Here is a 24,092-nt window from a genome sequence, read left to right on the forward strand (position 1 = left end):
TGGTTATTTTGTTTTTATCATGTAAATTAAAGGGCTGTGTATTCACAGTGTTCAGGAATTAGAACTTGGAATTCTCCTGGACTAATCCAGATACTGTAAATTACATGGATTGTCAGTAGGTTGTACACGAAAGTTAGCAGAATAAAATCCATTTCCCAGCTGGGTCAGCCAGGGTTAGCAGGATGTGGGGCTCTTAGATCACAGATAACACCAACCCTCATCATTTTGTGCAAAACTGAGCCTTAAACAGCAGTCACAGCTGCTGTCCTTTATATCTCCAAACCCACTGTCTGCCAGAGCACCGTTCCCTTTCTCTGGTCTGTTTTGTCACACTAAAGACGTATCAAGCGGTTCAATAAATGCTGTGTGTTGGAGTACCCTGTCCCCCACACGGCTGGCATTTTCTGGTTCTGTAGTTTGGGTCTGTAAAGCAGGTCCCTGTAAAGAGCTGGCATCCAYGCTCTGCCTCTGGCAGCCCAGTCAGTGCTCAGCAGTCCTGGGCTGTGAGTTTTGGTGRTACAAAAGCCATGGCACAGACACAAAGGCCAGGTCACCTGTGGGATGGTTTAATGAGTTGACCAAGTTGATCTGACATATCTGTCCCTCTTCTCTCCACACTCTGTTCTCCTTTCTCTTGCTTCCAGTTACCCAGTCYTTTTCCTTTCTTTCTGTGAGCCTTATACTTCTCTAATCCTTCAGCGAGCTGATTCAGTTCATTAAACTCACACAAGGCTTCTCCTTTGTCTGCCCTTTTAGTTCTCATCTTCTCTGTTCTGGTTACTTTTCTGTTGATGTGAACTGAATCAGAACCTGCTGGAGGCAAGGCTGGAACTGAGATTATTTCTTTCAGTGACACAAATTATTAAGAGTAGGATCATCCTTTCTTCTTTGGCTCCACCAGCTGCCCAGGTGGTGCTTGGTGCTGACAGGGAAGCTCCCAGAAGTGCTCAGTGATGTTCACTGTGCTGTGGATGGGTCACTTCACTGTGCAACTTGTGAATTCTGTTGATGTCACCTTAGTGAGGTGTGTCAGGTGCTCCTGAACCCCAGTATAAGGGCAGAGCAGTAATCAGAGTGGGTGATCTTCCAGGAATAATTTATCAGACATAATGGGGGTGATCATCAGCTGAGATACTTGCTTCAAAAGCAGAACTGGTTTGTGAGAAAGGGACTTGTCATCCTTGTCAGTTGGCTGCATTTCAAAGACAGTAAATTTAGAGGATATTGAAAATGGAGCCCATCCTTGAGYTGGCCTTTGGAAGTCAGCTTCTTCATTCCCACAGGCCCAGGCAGAGATTAGATTATAAATAGGTAATGAAGGTCACTCACGGTGACTGTCCCAGCCCAGCTGGTTTGCCTTACCTGATATTCTCATGAGATCCTATTATAAAAAGCAGCACTTTCATGGCTGATCTATTAAAAAGACACGTCTGTGTAAAAGAAAAGGATTGACTTTCCTGTGTTTGCTTGGGTTTTTTTTTTAATTCCCGAGACTAATGGTGTTCAGCATCCTAGAATCACGGAATTGTTTGGGTTGGAAGAGATCCTAAGGTCATCAAGCCCTACAGTTAACCCAGCTCTGCCAAGGCCACCACTAAACCATGTTCCCAAGTTCCACATCTACATGCCCTTTAAATCCCTCCAAGGATGGTGATGCCACCACTTCCCTGAGCTGCCTGTTCCAATCTTTGACAGCCCAGTCCATGAAGAAATGTTTCCTATTATCCACTATCCAATTTTCTGATATCCAGTCCAGKCTAAGCCTCTCGTGGCACAACTTGAGACCATTTSCTCTCATCCTGTCWCTTGTTACTCKGGAGAAGACTTGGACCCCCATCTGGCTACACCCTTCTTTCAAGTGGCTGGGGAGAGTGATAATGTCTTCCCCAAACCTCCTTTGCTCCATCGGACACTCCTCATTAGATTTGTGSTTCAGGGCAGATTTGGGTTGGAGATAAGGAAAAATTTCTTCATGGAAAGAATTGTCAAGTGATGGAACAGGCTGCCCCAGGAAGCAGTACAGTTGCCATCCCTGAAAGTGTTCAAAAAAACAGTGGATGTGGCAATTGAGGACACTCTGTAATGGTGAGCATGGTGATGGTGCTGGGTTGTTGGTTGGACTTGATGGACTTGATGATCTTAAAGGTTTTTTCCAACCTTTTCCTACAATTCTGTCATTCTAAAATGCACTAGATTATAGAGCCCCCAAAAAAGGAAGGAAGGAAGTCTTCTACACAGACTTGTTTTATTCCACGTCAGTCTCTGCAGTTGTGTTCAGCAGTAGATTTTAGGGGATATGGCAGAATAAAAAGCAGGAGAAGCTTTGCTTTTCTGCAGCTGGATTGTGTGCTCATGCTTCCTCCTCTCCCTGGCACATAAATATCTGGAGGTACAATTTGGCTGGTATCTAAAATTTTAATGAATTGCTAGATATCTGCTGGGGATCAGGAAATGTGAGGTCTGATCCACAATCAAAGGTGATAGTGTGTTCCTTCACAGAGGAGAGTAATCTGTGAGAGTTTGTCTTAACTGTGAGACTTCTGAGTATTTTTTTTGTTTATCTGTGTCTGTGTCATTGTGTCAGAGAATGGTTTGGATTGGGAAGGGCCTTTAAGGGTCACTTAGTCCAACCCCCTGCCATGGGCAGGGACATCTCCCACAATMCCAGKTTGCTCCAAGCCACATCCACCCTGCCCTTGAACACTTCCAGGGATGGGGCAGCCCCAGTTTCTCTGTGCCAGGGTCTCAMCACACTCAATAAAACATTTCTTCCTTACATCCACTGTACATCTGTCTGGTGTTCTCAATCTCTCCTGTGTTACACTCTTTAATTTAAGAGCATGTATTCTGTGCACAGGAATTATGAAATAYATTRCCATACTACAAAAACCCCATAWTTTTAWGTATTCCTTGTTTGTATACARTATGTGTGTTTACAATTTCCRAATGTTTYYCTTATTGTAATGGTTTCTAACAGGRCAATGTTAGAATGAGTTCAGTGAGTTYAAAGCAAGTAAGGATATTGCAACTTCTGCTTGAAGTGGAATCCTAAGCAGCACTTACCCCTAGTAAATTTTTACCAAATCCCCATGTAAATCTTGATTATAGACAGCCAAATCACTTGCTGAAAAAAGTTCTTGTCMTGCTGAAACCAGCAGATTGAGATGTAATATTTGCTCTTATCATAAGCAGATTGTTAAATATACTTACTTTGGGAAGGACTGTAAAGAGTGTTAGTTGGATATGCTGTGTTGGCACAGCCACAGGGATGGAGACATTTATTATCAGACTTCCATTGAAGGAATGTGTCAGAGGAGGAAGCAAACAGTCTGTGTCAAATATTGTGGGCTGTTACCACAGGACAAGCAATAATACTAAATTTAGTGATTGAAAGCAGAAGTTTAGCTTTGAGAAGGGATACAGATGTAGTGTAGGTCGTGGATCAAGGGTCATTCTGAATTTSCCTCATTTCTGGTGTACCATTAACTTGAAAAATACGACTGTCAAGTTCAAAACTGTTTGGCCTTTGTATGTGCCTTGATGATGGATAAGGGAGCAGGAAACCTTTTTACAGAGAAATCACTTCAAAACCTATGGAAAATTCAGAGGTGAATATTARAGCATTGATCAAAGAAGGAGCTGAGTCCTGGTCCCTGTTCTCCTGTAGGATGTGGCTCCCTGGTGGGTGAGTTTGTCACTCTTGGAGCAGCAGGATCAGTGTTTTAAGTAGCTGCTTGTGATAACCAGAGATAAAAGCTGTTGCCATGGGTTGTGTCAGTGATTCTGGCAGCTCATCTGTTCTCACTGAACTGGGTGATGTGGAGCTCATCTGCTCCAAGTCCTCGTGCTTCAATCCTCTCTGAGGCTCTGAGAAGGCAGAGCAGGGCTCTAAGTTTTGTTTCTGTTACAAAAGTCCTTTGTAAACACCTCTAAAAAATGTCAGGTACAGGTAAATTCCAGTTTAGTTCTCTTGAGTAGCCAAAGAGGTAATTTTCTATCAGTTTTCTGTTTGTTTTGATTTTATTCATGTTTTTAAGAATGTTTGGAGACATACTTAATTTGTGAGGAAATATTAATTTTAATTCTTCTCAACAGTCTCTTTTTCTTGCTTTTCAGATATGAATTGAGAATTCGGTATTTGCCAAAAGGATTTCTAAACCAATTCACTGAGGACAAACCAACTCTAAATTTTTTCTATCAACAGGTATGTTCACTTCTACTACTTTGTCTTTTTCTGATTTTACTGAATTTGGAAAACTCTGGGTTTGTTTTATGTGTGTAGCATATTACTGCAGAAACAGAAAAAGTTGAAAAAAATAAAGGTTGCATGTATAATGCAGAAAGGGCACAAAGCCCATGGCATGTTTCTCCTTGAGAAGTGGTGAGGAATATGTTCCAAAACCAAAGTAATTCTGCAGGTAGTAATTGTCCTAACTCAGATAAAATTGGCTGTTGTTCCACTGGCTTCTTACAGTTAATTCACACGTGATTAAACTGCTGAATTTTTCTATTTTTGCAAGTATAACTGAGTGACAATTTCACTACAAACCATCAAATTTTTTTTGTCACTCACAGTGTTAGGTTTTTTTTGGTTTGAGGATCTCTTCTGGATTGCTAAAATCCATGTGTAATRGTCAAAGTTTCAATAAATTAAGCATTAAATTGTAATTTTATTCAGTTAAATYATTTTAATTGCTTTTAGACAGAAAAGCTCACAGTAAAACTTCATAGTGATATCTTTTAGGGGACTAGAATGGTTACCATGCCCCCTAACTTTACCAAGTGCAATTTTATACACATATTCTTGTCTTAGGTAAATGACTTTTAATTTTTTTACTGTGTAATGACATTTTTTGTATTGATGCATGAAGTTGACTTCTGAAAAACCAATTCTCCTGCAGTGCTTCTTTGGACTTAACATTCTAGTTTAATTGATTTGTGTAATGTGCTGGTTTTAGCCTTAAARTGTCTGAATTTTAGTGAGTTTTTAGTGTAGTCCTGCCAGGGATTCTTGTAGAAACAAAAAAAACGTGTCCTTTTTTCCTTGAGCAGCAAGGGGCTTCCTTCATACTGGCTTTTAACACAGGAGATTTGTGTTTCCTGTGATGCAAAAGTAGGTGATGAACTGAATTTCCTGAATGCCATCACTTACCTCTTCAGCACCTTGCAAGCCCACAGTGTCCTCTCATTTCTGCCTCAGGGAAGAACTGGTTTTTTTACGCAAGGAATTTGACATGCCTGAGGAACCATTGTTAACATTTTAACTTAATTTAGAGAAATCATTACAAACAGATAAAAATGGCTCAGAAAAAGTTTATGAAGGTCATCAGGACTGATAGGCAAAGCTGACAGCTGCCTGTATCTGACAGTGCTCTGAAACCCAGTGCTATTATAGAGTGAAAATCAGAGGTTCTTGTCTCCTTGCTCTGAACACCATCCCATTTCTTTTCTCTTCCCCTTTCTTCTTCATCTTACAGTGAGGAATTTCTAAATTCAGTTCTTTAAAAGGCACTGCTCTTTGTTTAGGGGTGCTGCAAGGTACTTGAGTCTCTGTTGTCATGGAAATCAGGTGCAGAACTTTCCAGAGCTGTCATTCTCTATCCATGATTCTGCTTTGCTCCATAAATCTCACTTTTCCTCTTGGATAAACTAGGACAATAACTTCTATCTGGTAAAGTGTTAAGGCAGCACGGTGAGGTATGAAAGGAAGGCAAGAGAAGAATTTGAGCAGTAACACTGCATCATAAACCAGACCTACARCATAGGAGAGGATGAAAAAGCAAGGAAAGTTTATTTTTCACGTTCTGTTTCTCTCTGAATGTCATTCCTGCAACATTTTAATATCKTCTTTTGCTATCCACTGCCCTCAGTCAGGCACATCATGTTGTATATAGGCAAGAACAACAGAATGTACAGAATTCATATATGCATACGTAGAAATCCCGAGCTTTCTGCACAAATGTAACTGTCAGAGATAAGGAATGTAGAACCCACTAAAAAAATTTAAAAATCCAACAGAAACGACACTTCTGTAGTCAGATTGTTATTTTGTTGATGTAAAAGTCAAATACATTGCTGTTTGGTGCGTTATAAATGATTATAAAAGGTTTTTGTGAGGACCAGATGATGCCTGTGACTTTCTTGTCAGGATGAGGCTGGGAACCTATTGCTGACTTGGTAACATCCAAACACATGTTGTCTGTCTTATTAAAAATGTATARCATCAAATTAAAAAGTTCACGGAGGAGGAAAAGAAACCTGGTAACCCTCTGTCACCCATGGATTTCGGAATTGTAATGGTTTTATTGAATCTGAATTGCACAGCCACAGCATTGTTAAAAAAGAAAGTTTGAATCCTCAAGTGATCTTTGTCTTCTGGAAAAGCCCAGAACATTTTGTAAAGATAACAAAATGTTACTTTAATCACTGTCAACAGACAGGGTTTATTCATSCAGCTCACCCAAACCACAATTATCAGGCTGTTAAACCCAAAGCTGGCACACGTTGGATCCTTCACATGCATGACTACTCCCATTCACTTCAGCGAGTGCACTGCCCTGTGCAAATCAGTGCATTTCAGGCTTCTCAGCTTGGGCTTGATATATGAAATCACTATTTTCTCCTTGATTTTTGACTGTTTTGAGGATGCTGTGACCTTTCTTTGTTTTTGAATATTCCTCATCTTCAGGAGTCACAAACAAATCAAGAACCTGTGCCCGGCACTTTTTGTGGCTTGACRTGCTGTGATGGTGCGGTCGTTCTGCCATCTGCGGTGGGCGTGAGCTGCTCTTAATTGGAAGTRTAAAGCAGGGCACTTAATGAGACCTTTCATTGTGCAATCTGTACAGCAAGGGATTAAAATTAGTGCATGTGAGCAGGGGAAAACCACACAACTCGTTAATAACATCAGAATCAGTCCTACTAAYGGCGCCATGCGGACCCTCTTGTGCTCAGGATGTGGCTCAGCTTTGAGGCCAGACATGGGAGAGGCTGATGTTTAGGTCATTCCCCTTCACTGGAGGAGCTGTGTCTTCCAGTCACGTCATTTCACATCCCATTTGAGAGCTCTGATCAACAAACTAATGYTGGAACTGTGTCTGTTTTGTCACTGCTCTCTTTGGCAGGTGTCAGAGGTAGTGGGTGACAGGACTTCAGGGTATCTTCTCTTTTTTCAATCTGTGGAGCATTTAAGTGGTGATTCTGCATCGACTGCATTACTCCCTTGGGCCCAACTGCTTACACTTTCAGCCAGATTAGGCAGATTGGATCCCACCCAGTGCTGCTGGAATTGTGAGGCTGAAGTGTTCAAAAATCAGGAGAAGCCAGATTTATGGTTGTCTGCACAGTTGGCAGATGCTCACTGCACAGGTTTTATGTGCCAGCCTTCAGTTGTGTCCTGTGATACTGAATACCCAAATCTGAACCAAAGTGAGCACTAATCCCACCCACAAAACCTTAAACATGAAGTACAGTGAGTAAAATTACTGTAAATTAAGTTTTATCAAGAAGTAGCTTCCTTCCTTTTTTTTGCATGCGTGTGTTCTGTTGACTGTTATGCAAATCTAGAATAAAGGTTTTGCTATGATTTTTTTAATTTTTCGGAGAARTCAGCATAAAGGTACAAAAGTAAAATGCAAAACCTCAGGATTTGAGTAATAAAATGGGGTTTCACTGTTTTCCTGTGCTTTTAGGGAGCACTTTCAGTTGCTTTAAATAAATTTTGATGAAATTCATAATGAGTGTCTTCCTTACCCTTCTTTTCCAGTGACATGGCTGTTGGGAAGTGGAAATAAGAGAGACAGGTTTCTCTAATTTGCCTTAGTAACTGAGTGAGGAATGAAAGCCATATCTCAAATCAAGATAGAATACAGCTTTTAAAAACACTCATGTAATGAGAATCAGACGTAAGCTACTTGAATTGCCTTCCTTTTATTGTGGGACAAGAGCCTGCACACATTTATCCTTGAATAACATGTTAGCCTGCAGTAATTGGAGATGGTTTATCCCTTGATGAAAAGGGAGTAAGCATCTGTATGGGGGGTGGGGGCAGCTCTTGGGCATCAGCTGTTCCATTGTTGCTCTCCTTGTGCTTCAAACAGAAGACTTTTAAAGTAACTTTTTGGCGTTATTTTTTTAGATCCCAGCGAGCAAGAAAAGGTTGTTTTTATCAGTGTAGAATATTTCTGTGCTGCCTTGTTTAGCCTGCAGTGTGGAGCTGCCCAGGAGATGTTCATATATAAAATAAAGGAAGCCATAGGATTGAACTGTGTTTTGAATTTGCTTTTTAAAAGGAGCCAAAGTTTGTGTAATGCACAAGAGAAGGAGTTGCAAGCAGAGGATGATCTCAAAGTTACGGCAGGTCAATGATACCCTGAAAAAATTGAGCTAAATTCTGTGCCACAAAAGCTCTATGTCTCACCAAATAAGTACAATGCAGGTTCATTTTTATAAGAAAACTTTTTAAAAAGAAAGAAAAGAGGAAAAAAATGATACTTTTTCTTATTAAAAAAACAGAAGTAAGGGAAAAACAGCCTCTAAAAACAAGGACGAAAACTTCCTTGTGGACAATTGACACTTCTTTTCTCTGTCTCTGTAGTGTCTGTAAAGATTATGTTCACACTTAAAACATATTTCATTAAAAGAAGAATCTCTTTATATTGTGGCAGATAAATACATCATGCAAATTAAATTATTTTTATAACTCTGTCCCTGACATGTAAGAAATTTCAAGTCCAGGCAATTACTGTAATAACTTAATGATTAAAGTTTTATAAGGCTTAGGTGCCTGAGATGTAATTTGAAATGCAGTCTGGGAATTAGACTCTTTAACCTAATTAAATAACAACATCTCTTACACCCTAATAAAAGTAGGAGACCTAAAGCAAATGACTTTGACAGGAAAAGCTTTGAAGGAAATGAAGGACATTGGGAGAAATGCTGGTGTGTTTCCTGATGTTGGCAGCCTATTTAAAAAAAAACAAATGAAAAAAACAACCAAAGAAAACCCAAATCCAACAGATCTTTCATGAAGAGTTAATGGCTGAGATATAAACTGTGCCCTACAGGGAGGTAGCAATAAATGTAAGAATTGCAGCTGCTTCAAAAGATACTAAAAGAATACATTTTTTGATAAAAATATAAATCACACTGAACATCTTCTGTCTGCTCTTTACAGCTTGAAAAGGCAATTATAAATGAGATTTCCTTGACAGGGGTAGGTGTCTGAAGTTGCTGAAATTCACAGTACTTTATAAAAAATAAAGTACTTGTTTTTTACCTGTAAAAGTTGATTTACACCCTAGACACTTTGCTGGCATTCTGGTTTTAGGCTCTGCTGTTTGTGTAGTTGTGGAGCTGCTTTGGCTRCAAATGTTGTGTGCCCAGTGTCTGCTTTCCCTTAGTGCTGTATGGTAGGAATGTAAAACTTCCTCCTATTTCTTAACACCTCTTAAATGCTGAGCCAAGCTCAGGCCAAAGGGAAAGGGCTGCTTTGATTTAAAATTTCCAYCTGTAAGTGGTGAAAATCATCSTTGTGGGCTTTTCTTGAATTGCTCWTAATTCAGCATGATGMATTYAAAATGTTTGGGACAGGTTTCCATGTATCAATGTGTGGATATGTCTTTTTTGGTGATCTGGAATTAAATGTTACTCCAATTAGTGTATTAAGTTGTGTATAACAAAAACAACAGCAACAAAACCAAAACAAATTTAAAAAAAAAGAAAAGAAAGAAAAAAAAAGCTTGATTTACGCTGATGCTTGGGCTCATTTGTTCTGGAAATTCAAAATTTTGTGTTGGAGACAAGTATAAAATTAGCTGGGGGCAAGGTCTGTTTAGTAGGGTGAGTTCTGTATGGCTCCCAGGAGTCCAGCCCTACTTTGGGAAGGTCTGTGAGGCAGCAGCTTCTCTTGCAGTGACATCTGGAGCTCAGCCCACTCRGACAGACGGCATCTTTTTTAGCTGCTGGGCCCCTAACAATGCCCTGTCAGAAGTTGGTTTCCCCCCCTGCCCATCTCTAATGCCCTTATTATTAACAGAGGAGCTTCCAAAATTAGTTAGAGATGTCAAAGATCATCTGTAGATAATACAGAGACTGTGACCTTGGGACACGGAGAGGAGGAGCAGCTGAGGGCAGATGGCAGATGAATGTTATCCTGATACAGGATCTGGGCTTTTAACTCCCCGAGATGAGGCCAAGGCCCTAATTTTCCCTAATATTGACTTATCTCCTATAGCAAATTTAATACTATCAGAGGGGTAAATAGGGCTGGGAACACATATGTGTTTCCCTCCTGTGTGTGTTTTAAAAACTGCCATTATGATCATTAAGGTGGCTCCTAAAAATACTGATGACATTAAAAGCAGGCACCGGGCTTCTGTGCATATGGGGCTTCATTCGGAGCAGATGAGGCACAAATCTTTCAGGGTTAACTCTCCATCAGATTTCTGAAACTGTAATAATGTTGGAACCCTATTCTTTCAGGCTGGTTATTCGGATTTTGTGGGGATGAAAATTCAGGGTCCCACATGAACCTGCTGTTGGAAAACAAGGATGGAGGAGCAGTTTGGTCCTTACAGATATCGGGATTTTTACTGGGTGGCTGTTCCACATTAACCCAATAATGTGTTGTCCTACAGCAGTTCTGTGCTGTGTTTAACACTACAGCTGAAACTAGAGAATATTAGAGATAATTCTCTTTGGTGGGATGTCACAGAAGGAGTCCTGTCATGGGTTGGAATTGTGTGTGGTTCCTGCTGCAGGTGCAGAGCAGAGCAATGTCCTTAATTTTTAATGGGAAATTGTGGCAAAAAAAAAGAAATGTGCTGTATACTTGTATTTTTGTCTTGATCGCATATAAGTTGTTGTTGAAGATCAGGTTTTSCCGTGGATATATTGAGGTATTCTGGTCTTTCATGTTAGAGAAGGTGAAATTGGTAAATTGCAGGAATAAAGTCACTGGATTTTGGTGGGTTGAGTGGCACCAAAGGTGTTGTGTATTCCTATAAAACAAAGATCCTGGTTGARCTCTGTGGTGGCTGAGGGTGAACTATGACTTACAAAATCTAACACCAAATTACCTTCCAGAGTTAGAAACTTGAACGTTTAAAAAGCACGTGCTACAGCACACCTTAGCTATTGAAAATAAATTCAGAGAAATTACTGAGAATAAACAAGTTATTGCATATACAGAACAATTAAGAGGAAGGTTATATTTTTTAAATATAAATTACACCAACTAARCAGAAGTACATAATTTCTGAATATATAAAAGCACTAGCTAAAAATATCTGTGTAGAACAAATGGATGAGGTGAAAATAATGTAATGTGAATCTTCATTTCCATACTTGATTAAATGATTGTWGTTACTATTCATGTGCTATATACTGGAGTATAGAAGACTTTTTCTTTGTTTACTTATCTAAATATCTCATATGTTGTGATGATTCTTTTTGGGTATAGTCTTAACTCTTCAGTAGGAGCTTAGTCACTGAAAGGTTGTTTAAATGCAGTGTTCAAAGCAGTGCAAATTTGGAAAAAAAAAGATAAAAATAAAAAAGGACGAAGTTGGTGTAAGTAGGTCATAGACATTGAAAGAAAAGCAAGAGAAATAGATTGCTTATTTTTAAACTGCCCTCCTGAAAAATTGGAGTTTATCCTGTGGGAGATTTCTTGGTAGCATTAAGCTAGGAAAGCCAGTAGTGRCTAATTACTGATATTTGCCCTTTTTGAAACACCATTTGATAGAACTGTTGCTGAAGAATTTCCCCAGTATTTTTGCTATAAAACTTAATGTCAAGTTTGATAATTTTATTTAATAATTTATAAGGCTATAAACAAGTTTAAACCTAAAATATCTTTTTAAGAAACAGTATCTAATGGCTTTTTTTAAAAAAAGAAATCCCTAAACTGGGAAGCATTTGCCAAGTTCACATTTATTTTACTAATGTTCTTAATAAAGAAATCTAAACCAGCATGGTGTTTTTATGAACTGCTTGTCAGCCTGGGTGAGCCTTCTTCTGAAATACTGCAGCTGCATAAAAAACTCGTGTGCAGGAAAATGAAGCAGATGGCTTTTGAAAGTAGCAGCTGGTATATAAAATACGAGGCCAGTGATAGATTTCTCCTTAAATCATAGCACAGAGCTGTTCTCTAATTTCTCCATCTTCACAAACATGGGCTTTCCTCTGTTTCCAATTTTTATTTTAAATTGTTCCGTCTGGAATTTGCTACCCATTTCTGTAGCTGGGAAACTGCCCATTATTTCCTAGTAAATTTGGAGAAGTTAGAAGTGACACCATCAGTAATTTCTTTATTCAAGTGAAAGAGCAAATGTTTTATAAGTCTTGACATCAGAAATGAAACTGGGCTTGTGTTTATGTGCCCATCTTMCATGTGGGAAAAGCCTTTTCAATTATTGTGTTCACCTCCTTTCTTTTTTGAGGTTTAGGAGTATCTTTTGAACTTTTAGTGCCCAAAATACTGGAGACAGAAGAGAGATCTCTGTTCTGGCTAAAATATAAAGAATAGTGATAGAAAAATACTTTTAAAATATTGTTAAGAATAGAAAGTATTTTAAATAAAGTGAGTTCTTGTTGAATATCAGGACAGTAATAAATCAAGAAATGTGGTGTAGAATTGTGTTGGATTTAAAAATCCTTCTTTGCTTTGAATACTGCTGCCCTTCCTAAGCACGTATTCACTGATGGTGATGTGGAGTTGTGTGTGGGGTCTATGACAATTTTGTTTCATTTTTTATTTTATGAGGATTTTATTTTATGTACCTCTAAGAGGTGCCTTTATGCCTGGCATTCCTATTTTCCCCACACTGCAGCCCTTCTTTGTATCAGTCTGTTTGTAGCTGTTGTGGCCAGGAAGTCAACTCCAAATGTTGAAGTGTAGGTCACACTTTAATTCTTATTTTCCACCCTGTGAATGAGCAAATGCAGGCAGAGTTGCTTCCTCTGACACTGGCACTGCAGTAGTACTCATCTGGAAGCCTGAAGCAGTTTTTATTTCCTTTATTCCATGTTTAAAGGAACTTAAGTAGACTAATCCTTTCCCCCAAAGTGTGCACCTGCTTGAATGTAAATCTGATTTAAACTTGTTAGAACATGCTAAAAAAAATCCGAGGGAAAAGGTTCCTGAAATCAGCACAGCAGTTTGCAGCAATAAATTATTTTTGTCTCTTATCCTCCTTTAAACTGTTTTCCAATATATTTTTCTCAGGGAGTTGAAATAAGCACATTATGCGGGAATACAAAATGAGTAAATCAGTGGAAGCAAATGCATTACAAGCAACATAAACCAAAGTGACTCATTTCAGACATCATATTTTGGGGTTTTGATTGTTACCAAATAAAAAGCATACAGAATTTTAGCAGGGCTGACATTTGAGTTCTTAATCCTAGTGTCAATCCAAGTGTTTGCCGTGTTGAACTTCACACATTTTTATTGCTGTGTCATTGTGACCATCAAATMTTGGAGATAAGTACAGAGTTCATGGAGTTGTGTCATTGCCTGAGCATATGGTCTCTAGTATGGGCTATAAATGAAATAATGGCACGCAGGTTTAGCAGGAGCACCTTAAAGGCTTTGTTGGGCTCTTCAAGGTGATCAAGGGTTGCTGCTTTGCTGTTTCTTGCCTGGCCAGCTGGGTTTTTTGGGGTGGCTTTTTCAAAACCAGRTTTGTGTGACAATTTTATATAAATTAGTTTTGTCTTACAAASTAGGTAAAATTAAGGTGTATTAAATAGCATCCTATGTTTTTTTTTCTGGTTTAGCCTTTAGATAGATTCCATTGTGAACAATTAAACTGGGGAGGAGATTTGGGGCAGTGGTGCTTGGTCTGCTTGAAAAGGATGTGTGTATAAATATCTTGATCTATACATATATGGATGGGTTTGTTCTTCAGCTTTCTCCAGGAACTGCACACTGTTAACGGAATTTCCAAGCCATAGGTGAAGGTCTGCACAAAATGTGCCAAGCAGTATGACAAGCTCACAGATAACAGGATCTCCAAACCCCTCAGATAAGGATTCATCCTCCCTCTTAACACACTTCTGAATTTTTARTCAACAGAAAAAACCTGATAGATTTTGTTAGATTTCTAAGAGTTCAGTTTTTGTGCCTTTGTATKTATATAGGCTTTGTGCTCTTGAAGATGGGGCCTTTGTTTGTCTAACCCAGAAAATATTCTCATTTCTCTCATTTAATTATATTAACAATAATACTAATAAAAGTTCTAATTGAGCAAACACAAAAGGGTTCTTGGAAAACTATTCAATTGCCTTGTGACAGTGCATTTAATTACCATKAAATTATCTCTTATGTCTCTTCCACTTACTATTTGCTCAGGCTTTTTCCTTAGGAGGTTGTGCTGAACCTCCTRTGAAATTCTTATCTAATCTCTGCACAGGCATTAGTTCATGCATTGATCTGATGCCATCTCAAAGAGAATAGTCAAGCAAAATTAAAGRTGATAAGAGAAGTTCTCATTGGTATTCTGGGAGTAGAAATTGAATCTGCTTCTTTTTTCCCCTTACTGAAATTGAAAGTAGAATGTGTGCAGGCGGGTTTATGAAAAAAAAAAAGATAAAAACCAAACACCTTTGCTATCCATAGCAGGATGCTGTTAAATCCAGACCACTGGATTCTGGCCACAGCTTTCCTGAAGATTATAATCTCTTTTTATAACTCACAAAATTTAAACATGGAAATAAGTAGGTGTATGTAATGTAAAATACATTTTGCCCCYCTCCATTTTGTTGGAATGGGAGATGGTCTTTTACGTTTTCTTAGTTAATATCTGATGCCTGTAGTTGCAGAGTCAAACTGAAAACATGACTGGAATTTGGGAAAGCTCACAAGCCCCAGGGCAAGAGGAGATAAACCCCAAACTTTCAATATTTGGGTAATTCTTATTTATTTGTGGAATAGGAGGCTAGCAGCATTTTAAAATCATGTTTGCATGAAACTGGAGATGTTCTTAAGCTGTTTAGTTTAACAAATCGAGCACTGGAGTACTGGGATCCACAAGGCAATGGGCTGTGAAGATACATGAATACACATTTGATCATGATACACTGGGCCTTAAATTAGCATCGTTCCTTCAAGTGGAAGTTTTATATGCTAGGATTAAAAAACTTCTTTGCTGCAGCCAGTTCTTCTTGGTGTCTGAATATCTCAAGCATTGGATGGATAGCAGCTCTGAAATTTCCTGGTGATCCAAAATTGTTGAAATGCTTAAAAAAAATGGAATCTGCAATTAAAAAAAAAAAAAAAGTTTAATTAAAAAACAAGTGATCTAGTCAATAGGTATTTGATTTGGGTGGGTGGGATTTTGTGAACAGGTGTGTGCTTTTTAGGAGAAGTAACTTAGGCTGTACATGAATATGAATTTCAGAAAAAGCACATGAGAATTCCTGGGATTTGGGTATCCATATACAGTCTGAACTCATGTTCAGCACTTGTTTTCCTTTTGAAGTGTCCCCACACAGACCTGAGGATGAGRAGGCTCTGAGTGTTGTTCACACCCACGTGTGTTTGCAGAGCTCATTTATGGCAATTCATGGAGCCTGAAATGTCATTCCTGATTTACCTGTCCTGAGCTTGTATGTGGCAGTTTCAGTGCAGGACCAGTTTCATGTCCTTTCTCATGAACAGATGTCCTAATTTATTTTATTGCTTTGTGTTATTTACAGGATCATAGAACTGTTTAGGTYGGAAAAGACATGGAATATCAACYATTAACCCAGCCCTGCCATACCCACAACTAAACCATGTCCCCAAGGGCTACATCCATGCTTTGAATGGTTCCAGAGATGRTGATTACACCACTTCCCTGGACAGTCTTATTTCCAATCCCTGACCACCCTTTYAGTGGAGAAATCATCCTGATATCCAATCTAAATCCAATTATTTGAAATTGTGAGCGTAATGAAGAGGAGAGTTATTAATTCATATTGTGTGTATTATTACTGTGGGAATACAGAATTATTATTTCCATATGTGTGTACAAATAGCACACTACATGATGCTGAAGGGCAATTATTCTCCTGTCTCATTAGTATTTGTAGGAATTGAATTGAGAAGAGTTAAAAGCTCATTATTTTGTCATGTTGAGTGCCTGTATGAATTCAAATGCAAGAAGCTTTTTTCTCATGTTTCAGCTATTGTAATAATTCATTTTTTCACTGTTCACAGTTTATCATATTTCTTCCTTTACATCTTTCCGTAACAAATTAAATCTCCCCATGCAATTCAGATCCAGGATTTTTTTGGGATTTGTCCCTGTAGTTTGGAGCAGGACCCAGCTGTCACCCTGGTGCTGAGGGAATGCTGTGGTGGATGCTCACATGTTCTGGGGAGAATGCAGAGTGGAGAACACCTTCAGCTGTTGGACCCAATGCTGTACTTCTTCCTTAGTTTTTAAATCATGGATTTCATAGCAGTAGTAGATTGAAATAGTTGTTCTTACAACTTGTCATCACTCAGCAAAACCACTTGGCGAAGCATGTTGCTTTCATAGTGCATCGTCTCCTTTTGATCCTCAAGTCASTCACGTGGATTTTTGTGGTATTTCTGGACTTGCTGCAACTTTAGGATCTCAACAGCAACTTTATGTTTTCATAAGAGGATAACAGGAACTGTTAAGGAAAAGCTGTCAAAATTAGTTACTGGTGCAAGATTTGCAGAGTTCTTYATCCCTGGTTCTGTTCTCTGTTCTTGAGTGGGGTTTTTTGTTGTTTTTAGTTAGTGTGTAAATTGCTTACTCCAGTAGGGTGGAAGTATTACCTAAAAAATAAAATTCTGCCCACATCTACATTGGTAAATAAAACAGGTCCACATGTGATGAAGGTTTGAAGTGTTTCCTATTGTATCCAGTTTCACTCTTGATTCTTCATGCTAGTTCAGCATTATTTTATGTCAGTGTACAGTGCAATTTGCACATACTACTCTATTCACCTCCTTTAATTTTCACTGTAATTCCCAGACATTTATTGGTTTTATTTGCATGATTAGACCCATCTACACAATTATATCYTGTTGACCAGGATGGTTCCAGACCACAGCCTGCCTTCTCCTAGCTGGAATGCAGGTGCAGCCATCTGCTCAGYCTTCTGTGAATTTTCATTATATTTAACAAAACACAGCCAATATTGACATAGATAAGAAATTTTTTCAGTCAAGTTCATTGTGGTCAAAATGTTTTTCTTACCAAAGTGCAGCTCATTTGTGGAGAATATGAACACAAATTCTTTTTTCACGTTGTGGATTCTGAAAAGTCATTCCAGAAAATTAAGATGTATACATTTGAAAGTTTTTTGGGCAGTTTTTTATACTCTGTGTTGGCACTTAACTGATCTTTCTGTGATACCTACCTGCTTCTTTTGCTGCAGGTGAAAAATGACTATATGTTAGAAATAGCAGATCAAGTGGACCAGGAAATTGCTTTGAAACTAGGTTGCCTTGAAATCCGGTAAGCTGATAATATAATTTATTATTCAACATCTTTCTGACAGAATATATACATTAATTTTGAAACTGCTTAAAGTTCATCAATTTCTGACCAGTAGAGTTGAATAAAACATCATAAGACTTTTTTTGCTACAAAGCAGTTTGAAGAAAAACTGAATAGACGGTATTGTAACTCATTTCTAGTGATTTTTAAATTAACATTATTTTAAAATTTTAATTAATTACATCTTGATACTGCCTTTTGGGCGAGTTCTTCATCTGAATAATTCAAAGGCCTGTGGAGTACATTGAAGTATGCTTAAAAAAAAATGCATCTGTGGTGTTATTTAGCAAATAGTCTTGTGATTCTGCATATATAAATCCTACAGCTAAAGAATGTAATTATAGATAAATGCTGCTACCTTTCCTCTCTGTATTTACTCAATTTTTAATGTGCTGTTTTGAAATGATTAAATCTTAAGGATCCTTTTGGGTGTTTTCGGTGTTCTTGTCAACTGTATAGACAGCTGGAAAATAAAGATAAATATATCAGATGAAGAGATCCTTGAGAGAGTTCCCAGCTTTGAAATGCTTGTGTTGAGTTTTGCTAATTTATGGAGAATTTCCAGCCTGAAACATTTGCTTTAGTTATGCYGATGTCTCGCACAGGCAGATTAGGAAAGAAGTAAAATTGATAAGAAATGAATGACAAATGTAAACTTGTTAGCAGAGAATAGAAGTGTCCTTTGAACAGTAGTTTCCAAATAAAACAAAATTTAGGCTTATGAAATTTCCCAGGTATGCAGGAGAACCTGATGCCTTTGTTATAAGTTGTGCTGGTAGCCCCAGAGAAAACAAAAATTCTTTGTGTAACTGCAAACTSCTTATGCACTCACAAAATCGTTAGTGCCTTATTTAAAAACATGTAATGAATATAATAATCCACAATTATGTTGTCAGCCAAGTCCTGCTTTCCCTGGTTCTCAAGCTGTGGCTCTTCAGAGCATTTTGATGAGATAYTTCTCGTAGATGATCTACTAAGACTGTTAGAATGCGCATTACTGGTCCATTTTCTCTGTGAAAATGATGATTCCCGCCCTCTCCTAACAAAGCTTTATTATTTATTCATTTCTTTTTTAATGTGAACATGTCTGGATTGAAGCAGTTTTCATCATTCCCTGCTTCCTCTGGTTCTCCCTGTTCCATGCACAGGGGCTCTTACAAAAAAGAGCTGTGTGAGGTAGAAAGGAGCTGCTGAAGGCCAGGTTAGGTCACCTCTTTTGGTAGCAGCAGTAGTTTAAGGTGGTTCTGAAAATGTAATTAATTTATAAAATAAAATTTATGTGTTGAGGTAGAAGAATAATACACTAAATAGTTACCTCTGAATTAATTCTGTCAATGTCTTCTAATGCRAAGTGGAAGTTTTGATTATATTGATGTTGCACTTTTAGGCTGAATTATCCAATAATTGTTGCTTTCAAATATTTTTCCTGACTTCAGGAGATCCTACGGAGAGATGAGAGGCAATGCATTAGAAAAGAAGTCCAACTATGAAGTGTTAGAGTAAGTATTGTGCTCTAGTTTGAGGTTTGAACTGTCCCTTCTCTTTGTCAGGAACAATAAATTCCATTCARTGACAGAACATTTATGTTGTAATTTTTCTGTTCCATCAAGTTTAAGATGCTTTAATATAAGAAAAGGATGATGAAGCCAGTTGAGGTGTAGAAGTAGGAAAAGTGCCTTTAACTGGTCCAGTGAAACAGGTTTGGAGTTGTTTAAACTTGATCACTTACTGTGATTTTTTTGCAATTTTGCTTATGTTTGTGGGGTTCACCAGCTCTGGTTGTAAGGTGATTTTGTTCCTCCATGTTTTTCTGGGCCCAGTTGCATTCTTCAGACCTATCTGTGGTAAAGTTTGAGTTACTTGAAAATGTTTGTGGTATTGTTTTTTCTTCTGTTTGCTCGGTGTGGGCATTTTCTGAGTTGTGACCTTGCAGTTAACAAGGTCACTGTTTATTTGCGTATCACAAATTTTAAGAAGACCAAAAAGCATCCTTGGACTAAAATATTTTGGTTACTTCTTCGTGTTGTACTGGAGATGGGTTCAGTTCAAACAAGCAAAGTCCTTTAGAAGCTTCAGTGATTGAAAACTGTTTCATTTGTGTTTATACAGTGGATTGAGTTTCAGACATATATGCACCAATGATATGCTCATCACTAATTGCCCTTGTCAAAAGATGCTGTACAGTTTAACACAAAACTAGGATAGAAGTGGAGTCTCTGTTTTACTAATCTTGTTTTTAATAACATGTGTGCTAACTTTTAGAGGTGTGAAATTAGAGCATTTGGAGGAGGAAGGTAAGACTTCATACCACAATAAATAAGCTCACAAGGATTTTTAAAGGAACCTATGATTTTAGTAGGTAGAGATAACTTTGATGAATTACCTGCTTGTTTATAGAGTGTTTGGTATTTCTGTAGTGCTCCTAGATCTATGCAGATTTTTGAAAGCTTTGGTTTTCTTTTAACTAGGGATTTTAAAATTTTTTTAAGGACTTTAAGGACAGTTTTTTTGTCTGTAGCCACCAGTAGAAATATTCCAATTGAGGTAACACATCACAAAATGAGAAAGGACTAATAAAGGGGGTGAGCAGATAGACGAGGCTAAAAGGGATATAAAAAATACTTGAAAGTATGTCAGTTATGATTGGTGCAGTTTACATATATTTGTCCAGTAAGAACTTGAGTAAACTATTTGTAAGTCAGTTTTTTGTCAAGTCGGAAGCTACAAGCCTTAGTAATTGGGTTGACATTGGAAACTATGAGACAAAGGAAAGGGTCATAAAAGACAAAATAATAATTARTAATTGTAACAGATGAGGGTTCCAGGAGGACTCAGTGTGGTGCTGCTTTTAATTTAACAGTGATTTTTTACTTTTAGTATCTGTTTTTCAAGCAGTGGCTGCTTTGGTAGGAAATAACTGAACTGCTGCTGTGAAGGACAAAGTGAATCAAAACCCTGATATRCAGAATGTAAAAGCTGAATGCCATGCACAATTGGGCATGGAGAATTGTGTGTTTCAAGAGTTCTTTTCTTACTTGAGAAGCAAGATGTGGTTTGTATGGAATTTAGCTGGGAGAGAGAGAGGATAAAACCACCTTAAAGCGACTATACTAAAGATAATTACAAACTGCAAAGGGGCTGCCAAAAGTGCCAGTGATCTCCAAAATGTATTAATTTGGTYTTACCACCTTAATAGCCCATAAATGTTTAACTGCACAAGTAATATTTATTGCTCAAGTGAGGCTTTTTGTGGATTTTTGAGGGGGGGATTGCTAGATTTAGTACATCATGAGGCACTTAACCAGCTGAGAGCAATTTTTCAATGGCCCTTTTTTGCATTGGGTGTGATTGCTCCTTGCCTCCTTTGTCAGATGTCTATTTGTTGTATATTTGTCTTTGATCAGATTGTCATACAAGAACAGATCTGGATGGGACATGGTGGATAAGATCAAACTGTTAAGTAGCCTTTAATAGTTGGGTCTTCATGGATTGAAAGAGGATTTTTTTCATGGTAAATGTGAAGCCTGTTAGCATAGAACAGGGATAATTACAAATACAGAAATGGGAGCTCTAGGAAGGAACAGGTGCAGCCACAATTTGGTAAAAAGCACGTTGAAGTCTATTATGTTAATCTAACGTTACCTTTTTTGTTGTAATTTGAATTGAGGTGAAAAATACATGGTATATACTGCTTGAAACTGCTTATCACTGTAAAACAAGCAATATCACCTATCTGTGGTTGGTGCTTTATTAATCCTATTGAAGTTTATRCATTGAAAAAATTGAATTTACATTTAAGCTCACAAGTAGGCAGGAGTAGATGAGGTTAAATACASAACTGTACAAACCAGGATCTCAGTGCTCAGTGCTATCTCTTGTTGGCAATCAGAAACCAGATGTCTGAGTTCTTCATCCAGAGCCCTGAGCTGGTGTCTCCCTTGTTGGCCATTCCAGCCCCACGCAGCACAGCTGGGAATGAGTTTGTAGGGTTGTGTGTGTGTTCATAAAACCGTTTGTATGTTCCAATTTCCAGTGCTTATTCTCTTATTTATGGGTATCTGTAAGTTCTTGTTGGCCAGGGCATTAAATCTGTGTGGTTCTTTTGTTAAATTCTCCTGCAGTAAGTAAATTTGCAGTCTCAGCTGAACRCAGGAAATGCTTTATTAACAAGTTTTGTTAAGAGTTGTGGTCTTTTGTTCTCTGCATAAGAATTTCTTCTCAGTTTGTTGCACCCAGATCTGTTCAAAAGGCTGCTCTACAAYTTGTTCTGGTAATGAATCAAATGAGGTTGTGGCAGCGTGTGCTGCAGGAGTGTTAAGCTGAGGAATGCCAAGGTGATGGAAGGTGCTTCATTTCGGAAACACCATCTCTCTCTCAAATGCTTAATGTTAAACTAATACATCCCTGTCAAAATGTCTTTGCATATTATTTAGATGGTAATAGTGTGTTAGATTCATTTAACTGTGTGGGATGATAAACCGAGCATCATTTGCATTTGAGAAGAAATGCATGGAAGGAATTAACATTTATGAAAGTTTTATAATCCTGCAGCTTACTGTCATTGCACAGATGCCAGTGCTCGTGCTGCACATGAACATTGTGCTTCTCCTGGTTGAGGATGTTTTTTAATACTAAATGGTGTAGTACTCATTTTCAGAGAGCTTTAAAAATACCCTGGTTTATTCTTTTGAGGGAGCTTTTTATATGACTTTACTGTTGGCTTTGTTCTTATGCTGTTAGGTAGCAGTAAATAAATCCTGAATATCTCTGCTTGCTAATGGCTTTTCCATTCTTTGCCAAATGTAAGAATTCCAGATGTATTTCTATATATGTTCAAAGCATACTGCCATGGAAAGCTTTCTTTCATACTCGTTCCAGAGGCAGATAAGAATGTTTGAAAGAGATGATAACAGCCTCAATTTAAATGAAAAAAGTCAATAATGCCTTTGAGATATAAATRTTTTTCCTATTTATACTTTTCTCTTAGTTTTTCCTTTATTACATGCAAGGTTTTTTGCACTTGGTTGTCCAGTGATGTCTTTTGCACTAAGATGTCACTGGCAATTTCTCAGGCACCTTTTTTTGAAGCTGATGTTCAGTTGTAGTGACACAAACACATGTCAGATGTAAGCTACGTGCAGCACATCAGAGCCATAGAAACATTCAATGGTTCTGATTTTCAAACCAGGGCTACACCCCAGTTTGTAAAGGTGACCATGAGCTTGATTAATTTGGTTTGCAAAGTCTAAGCTCGCAGTCACCTGATTTACAGTTGCAAAAAGTGAGATTGCTTGCAAGAAAAAGCTGGTAATTTTAACACTGGATGCTCAGTATGAGGAAAAAATGGCAGTAGAAATTTAAACAACCCCTTAAATACAGTGCTTCAAAGAGTAAAACAGGAGTAGAATTGCACTCAGCATGCTCAGTGAGGGGATATCAGGAATATTCCTGTGTGGATTCCTGGATTCCTTATGTCAAATTGGAGCTCTGAGTAACCTGGGCTAGTGGAAGCTGGGTGGTCATTAAGGTCCCTTGAACYCAAACCATTCTGAAATTCTCTACTCTATCTCCTACTTCATTCTAGTAGAGGTTTATCAGGGTTTTCCACTTTCATGTTTTTCCCTTCTCACCTGTTTATAAGCTCTAAGAATGTTTTTTCTATATTCTTTAAATTATTAAAACATGTGCAAGAAACAGTTTTTACTCTCAAAACTSCTCTGTGCCCAAGCCAGAATTTCAAATAACAGACTTTCCACACTGGTCCTGTTTAAATGCAGTATCCTTTGGGGTTTAAACCAGAAGATACTCCTGTCCCACATTTGATGTGGAGTGACTGTAGAGGTTTCATGGTACTGTGTTTGTTACTCTGAGATTGTCAAGGACTTTGCTAGGAAAATGGTTTAGTAATTGTATTTGCTAGTTAAAAAACAAACAAAAAACAGACCCAAAACACCACCTTGAAAAAGAGAAAAATTATACTGTCCTGTGTTCTTGATGCTGATGCTGTATGTATTTTTTCTTTCAGGAAAGATGTTGGTTTGAGACGGTTTTTTCCGAAGAGTTTACTAGATTCAGTAAAGGTAATTRCAGTTCCAGTCAATCCTATACTATTGTAAAGAAAAACGTCTCTGAAATCTGAAAATTGCATTATAGTTATCACTGGACGGTCCCAAGGGAATTGCTGTGCAGTTTTGCTTTGTGAAAAATCATCCAAGCTGTCTATCRGCTTGGTGGGATCTAAATCCCAGTAATGCAGCTGGCAGGACAAGGATAACAGTGATTCACACAGCCTTGCTGAGCTGCTGTGAGAGGGGCACAGCTCTGCCTCTCMAACCTTGGGGATAAAAGTGCAAAACAAGTCCTTGGAGCCTCTTGTATCAAATAACCTTTTTTTCCCCCTTCCCTTCCCTAAAAGAAAAATGAGATTTCTGGAGAAAGAGGAAGGGGGCATGTAAAAAAAGCATATTTTACTGGGTRCTTGGTAAACCATGTCCTGCTTCCTTGCTCAAAACTGTATCCAGCTTATTCAAGGAAGATTTCCAGTAATTTCTACTTATGTTAATCCTAGCT

General features: G+C 38.1%; 1 protein-coding gene across 3 annotated transcripts in view; it reads left to right on the top strand.

Moving 5' to 3' along the window:
- The window catches only part of PTK2 (protein tyrosine kinase 2), a 187,623-nt gene that overhangs the window by 93,943 nt on the left and 69,588 nt on the right, over window positions 1–24,092 (top strand). For all 3 annotated transcript variants that reach the window (XM_057369158.1, XM_057369160.1, XM_057369159.1), the window contains 4 exons: window positions 4,117–4,204; window positions 17,401–17,480; window positions 18,959–19,021; window positions 23,548–23,602. In XM_057369158.1, the coding sequence (XP_057225141.1) occupies window positions 4,117–4,204; window positions 17,401–17,480; window positions 18,959–19,021; window positions 23,548–23,602 (286 nt within the window). The remainder of the gene's footprint in view (window positions 1–4,116; window positions 4,205–17,400; window positions 17,481–18,958; window positions 19,022–23,547; window positions 23,603–24,092) is intronic.

Source organism: Malurus melanocephalus, unplaced genomic scaffold (assembly GCF_030028575.1).
Source record: "Malurus melanocephalus ecotype Western Australia unplaced genomic scaffold, MMel_1.1 scaffold_104, whole genome shotgun sequence".
Classification (NCBI taxonomy): Eukaryota; Metazoa; Chordata; class Aves; order Passeriformes; family Maluridae; genus Malurus; species Malurus melanocephalus.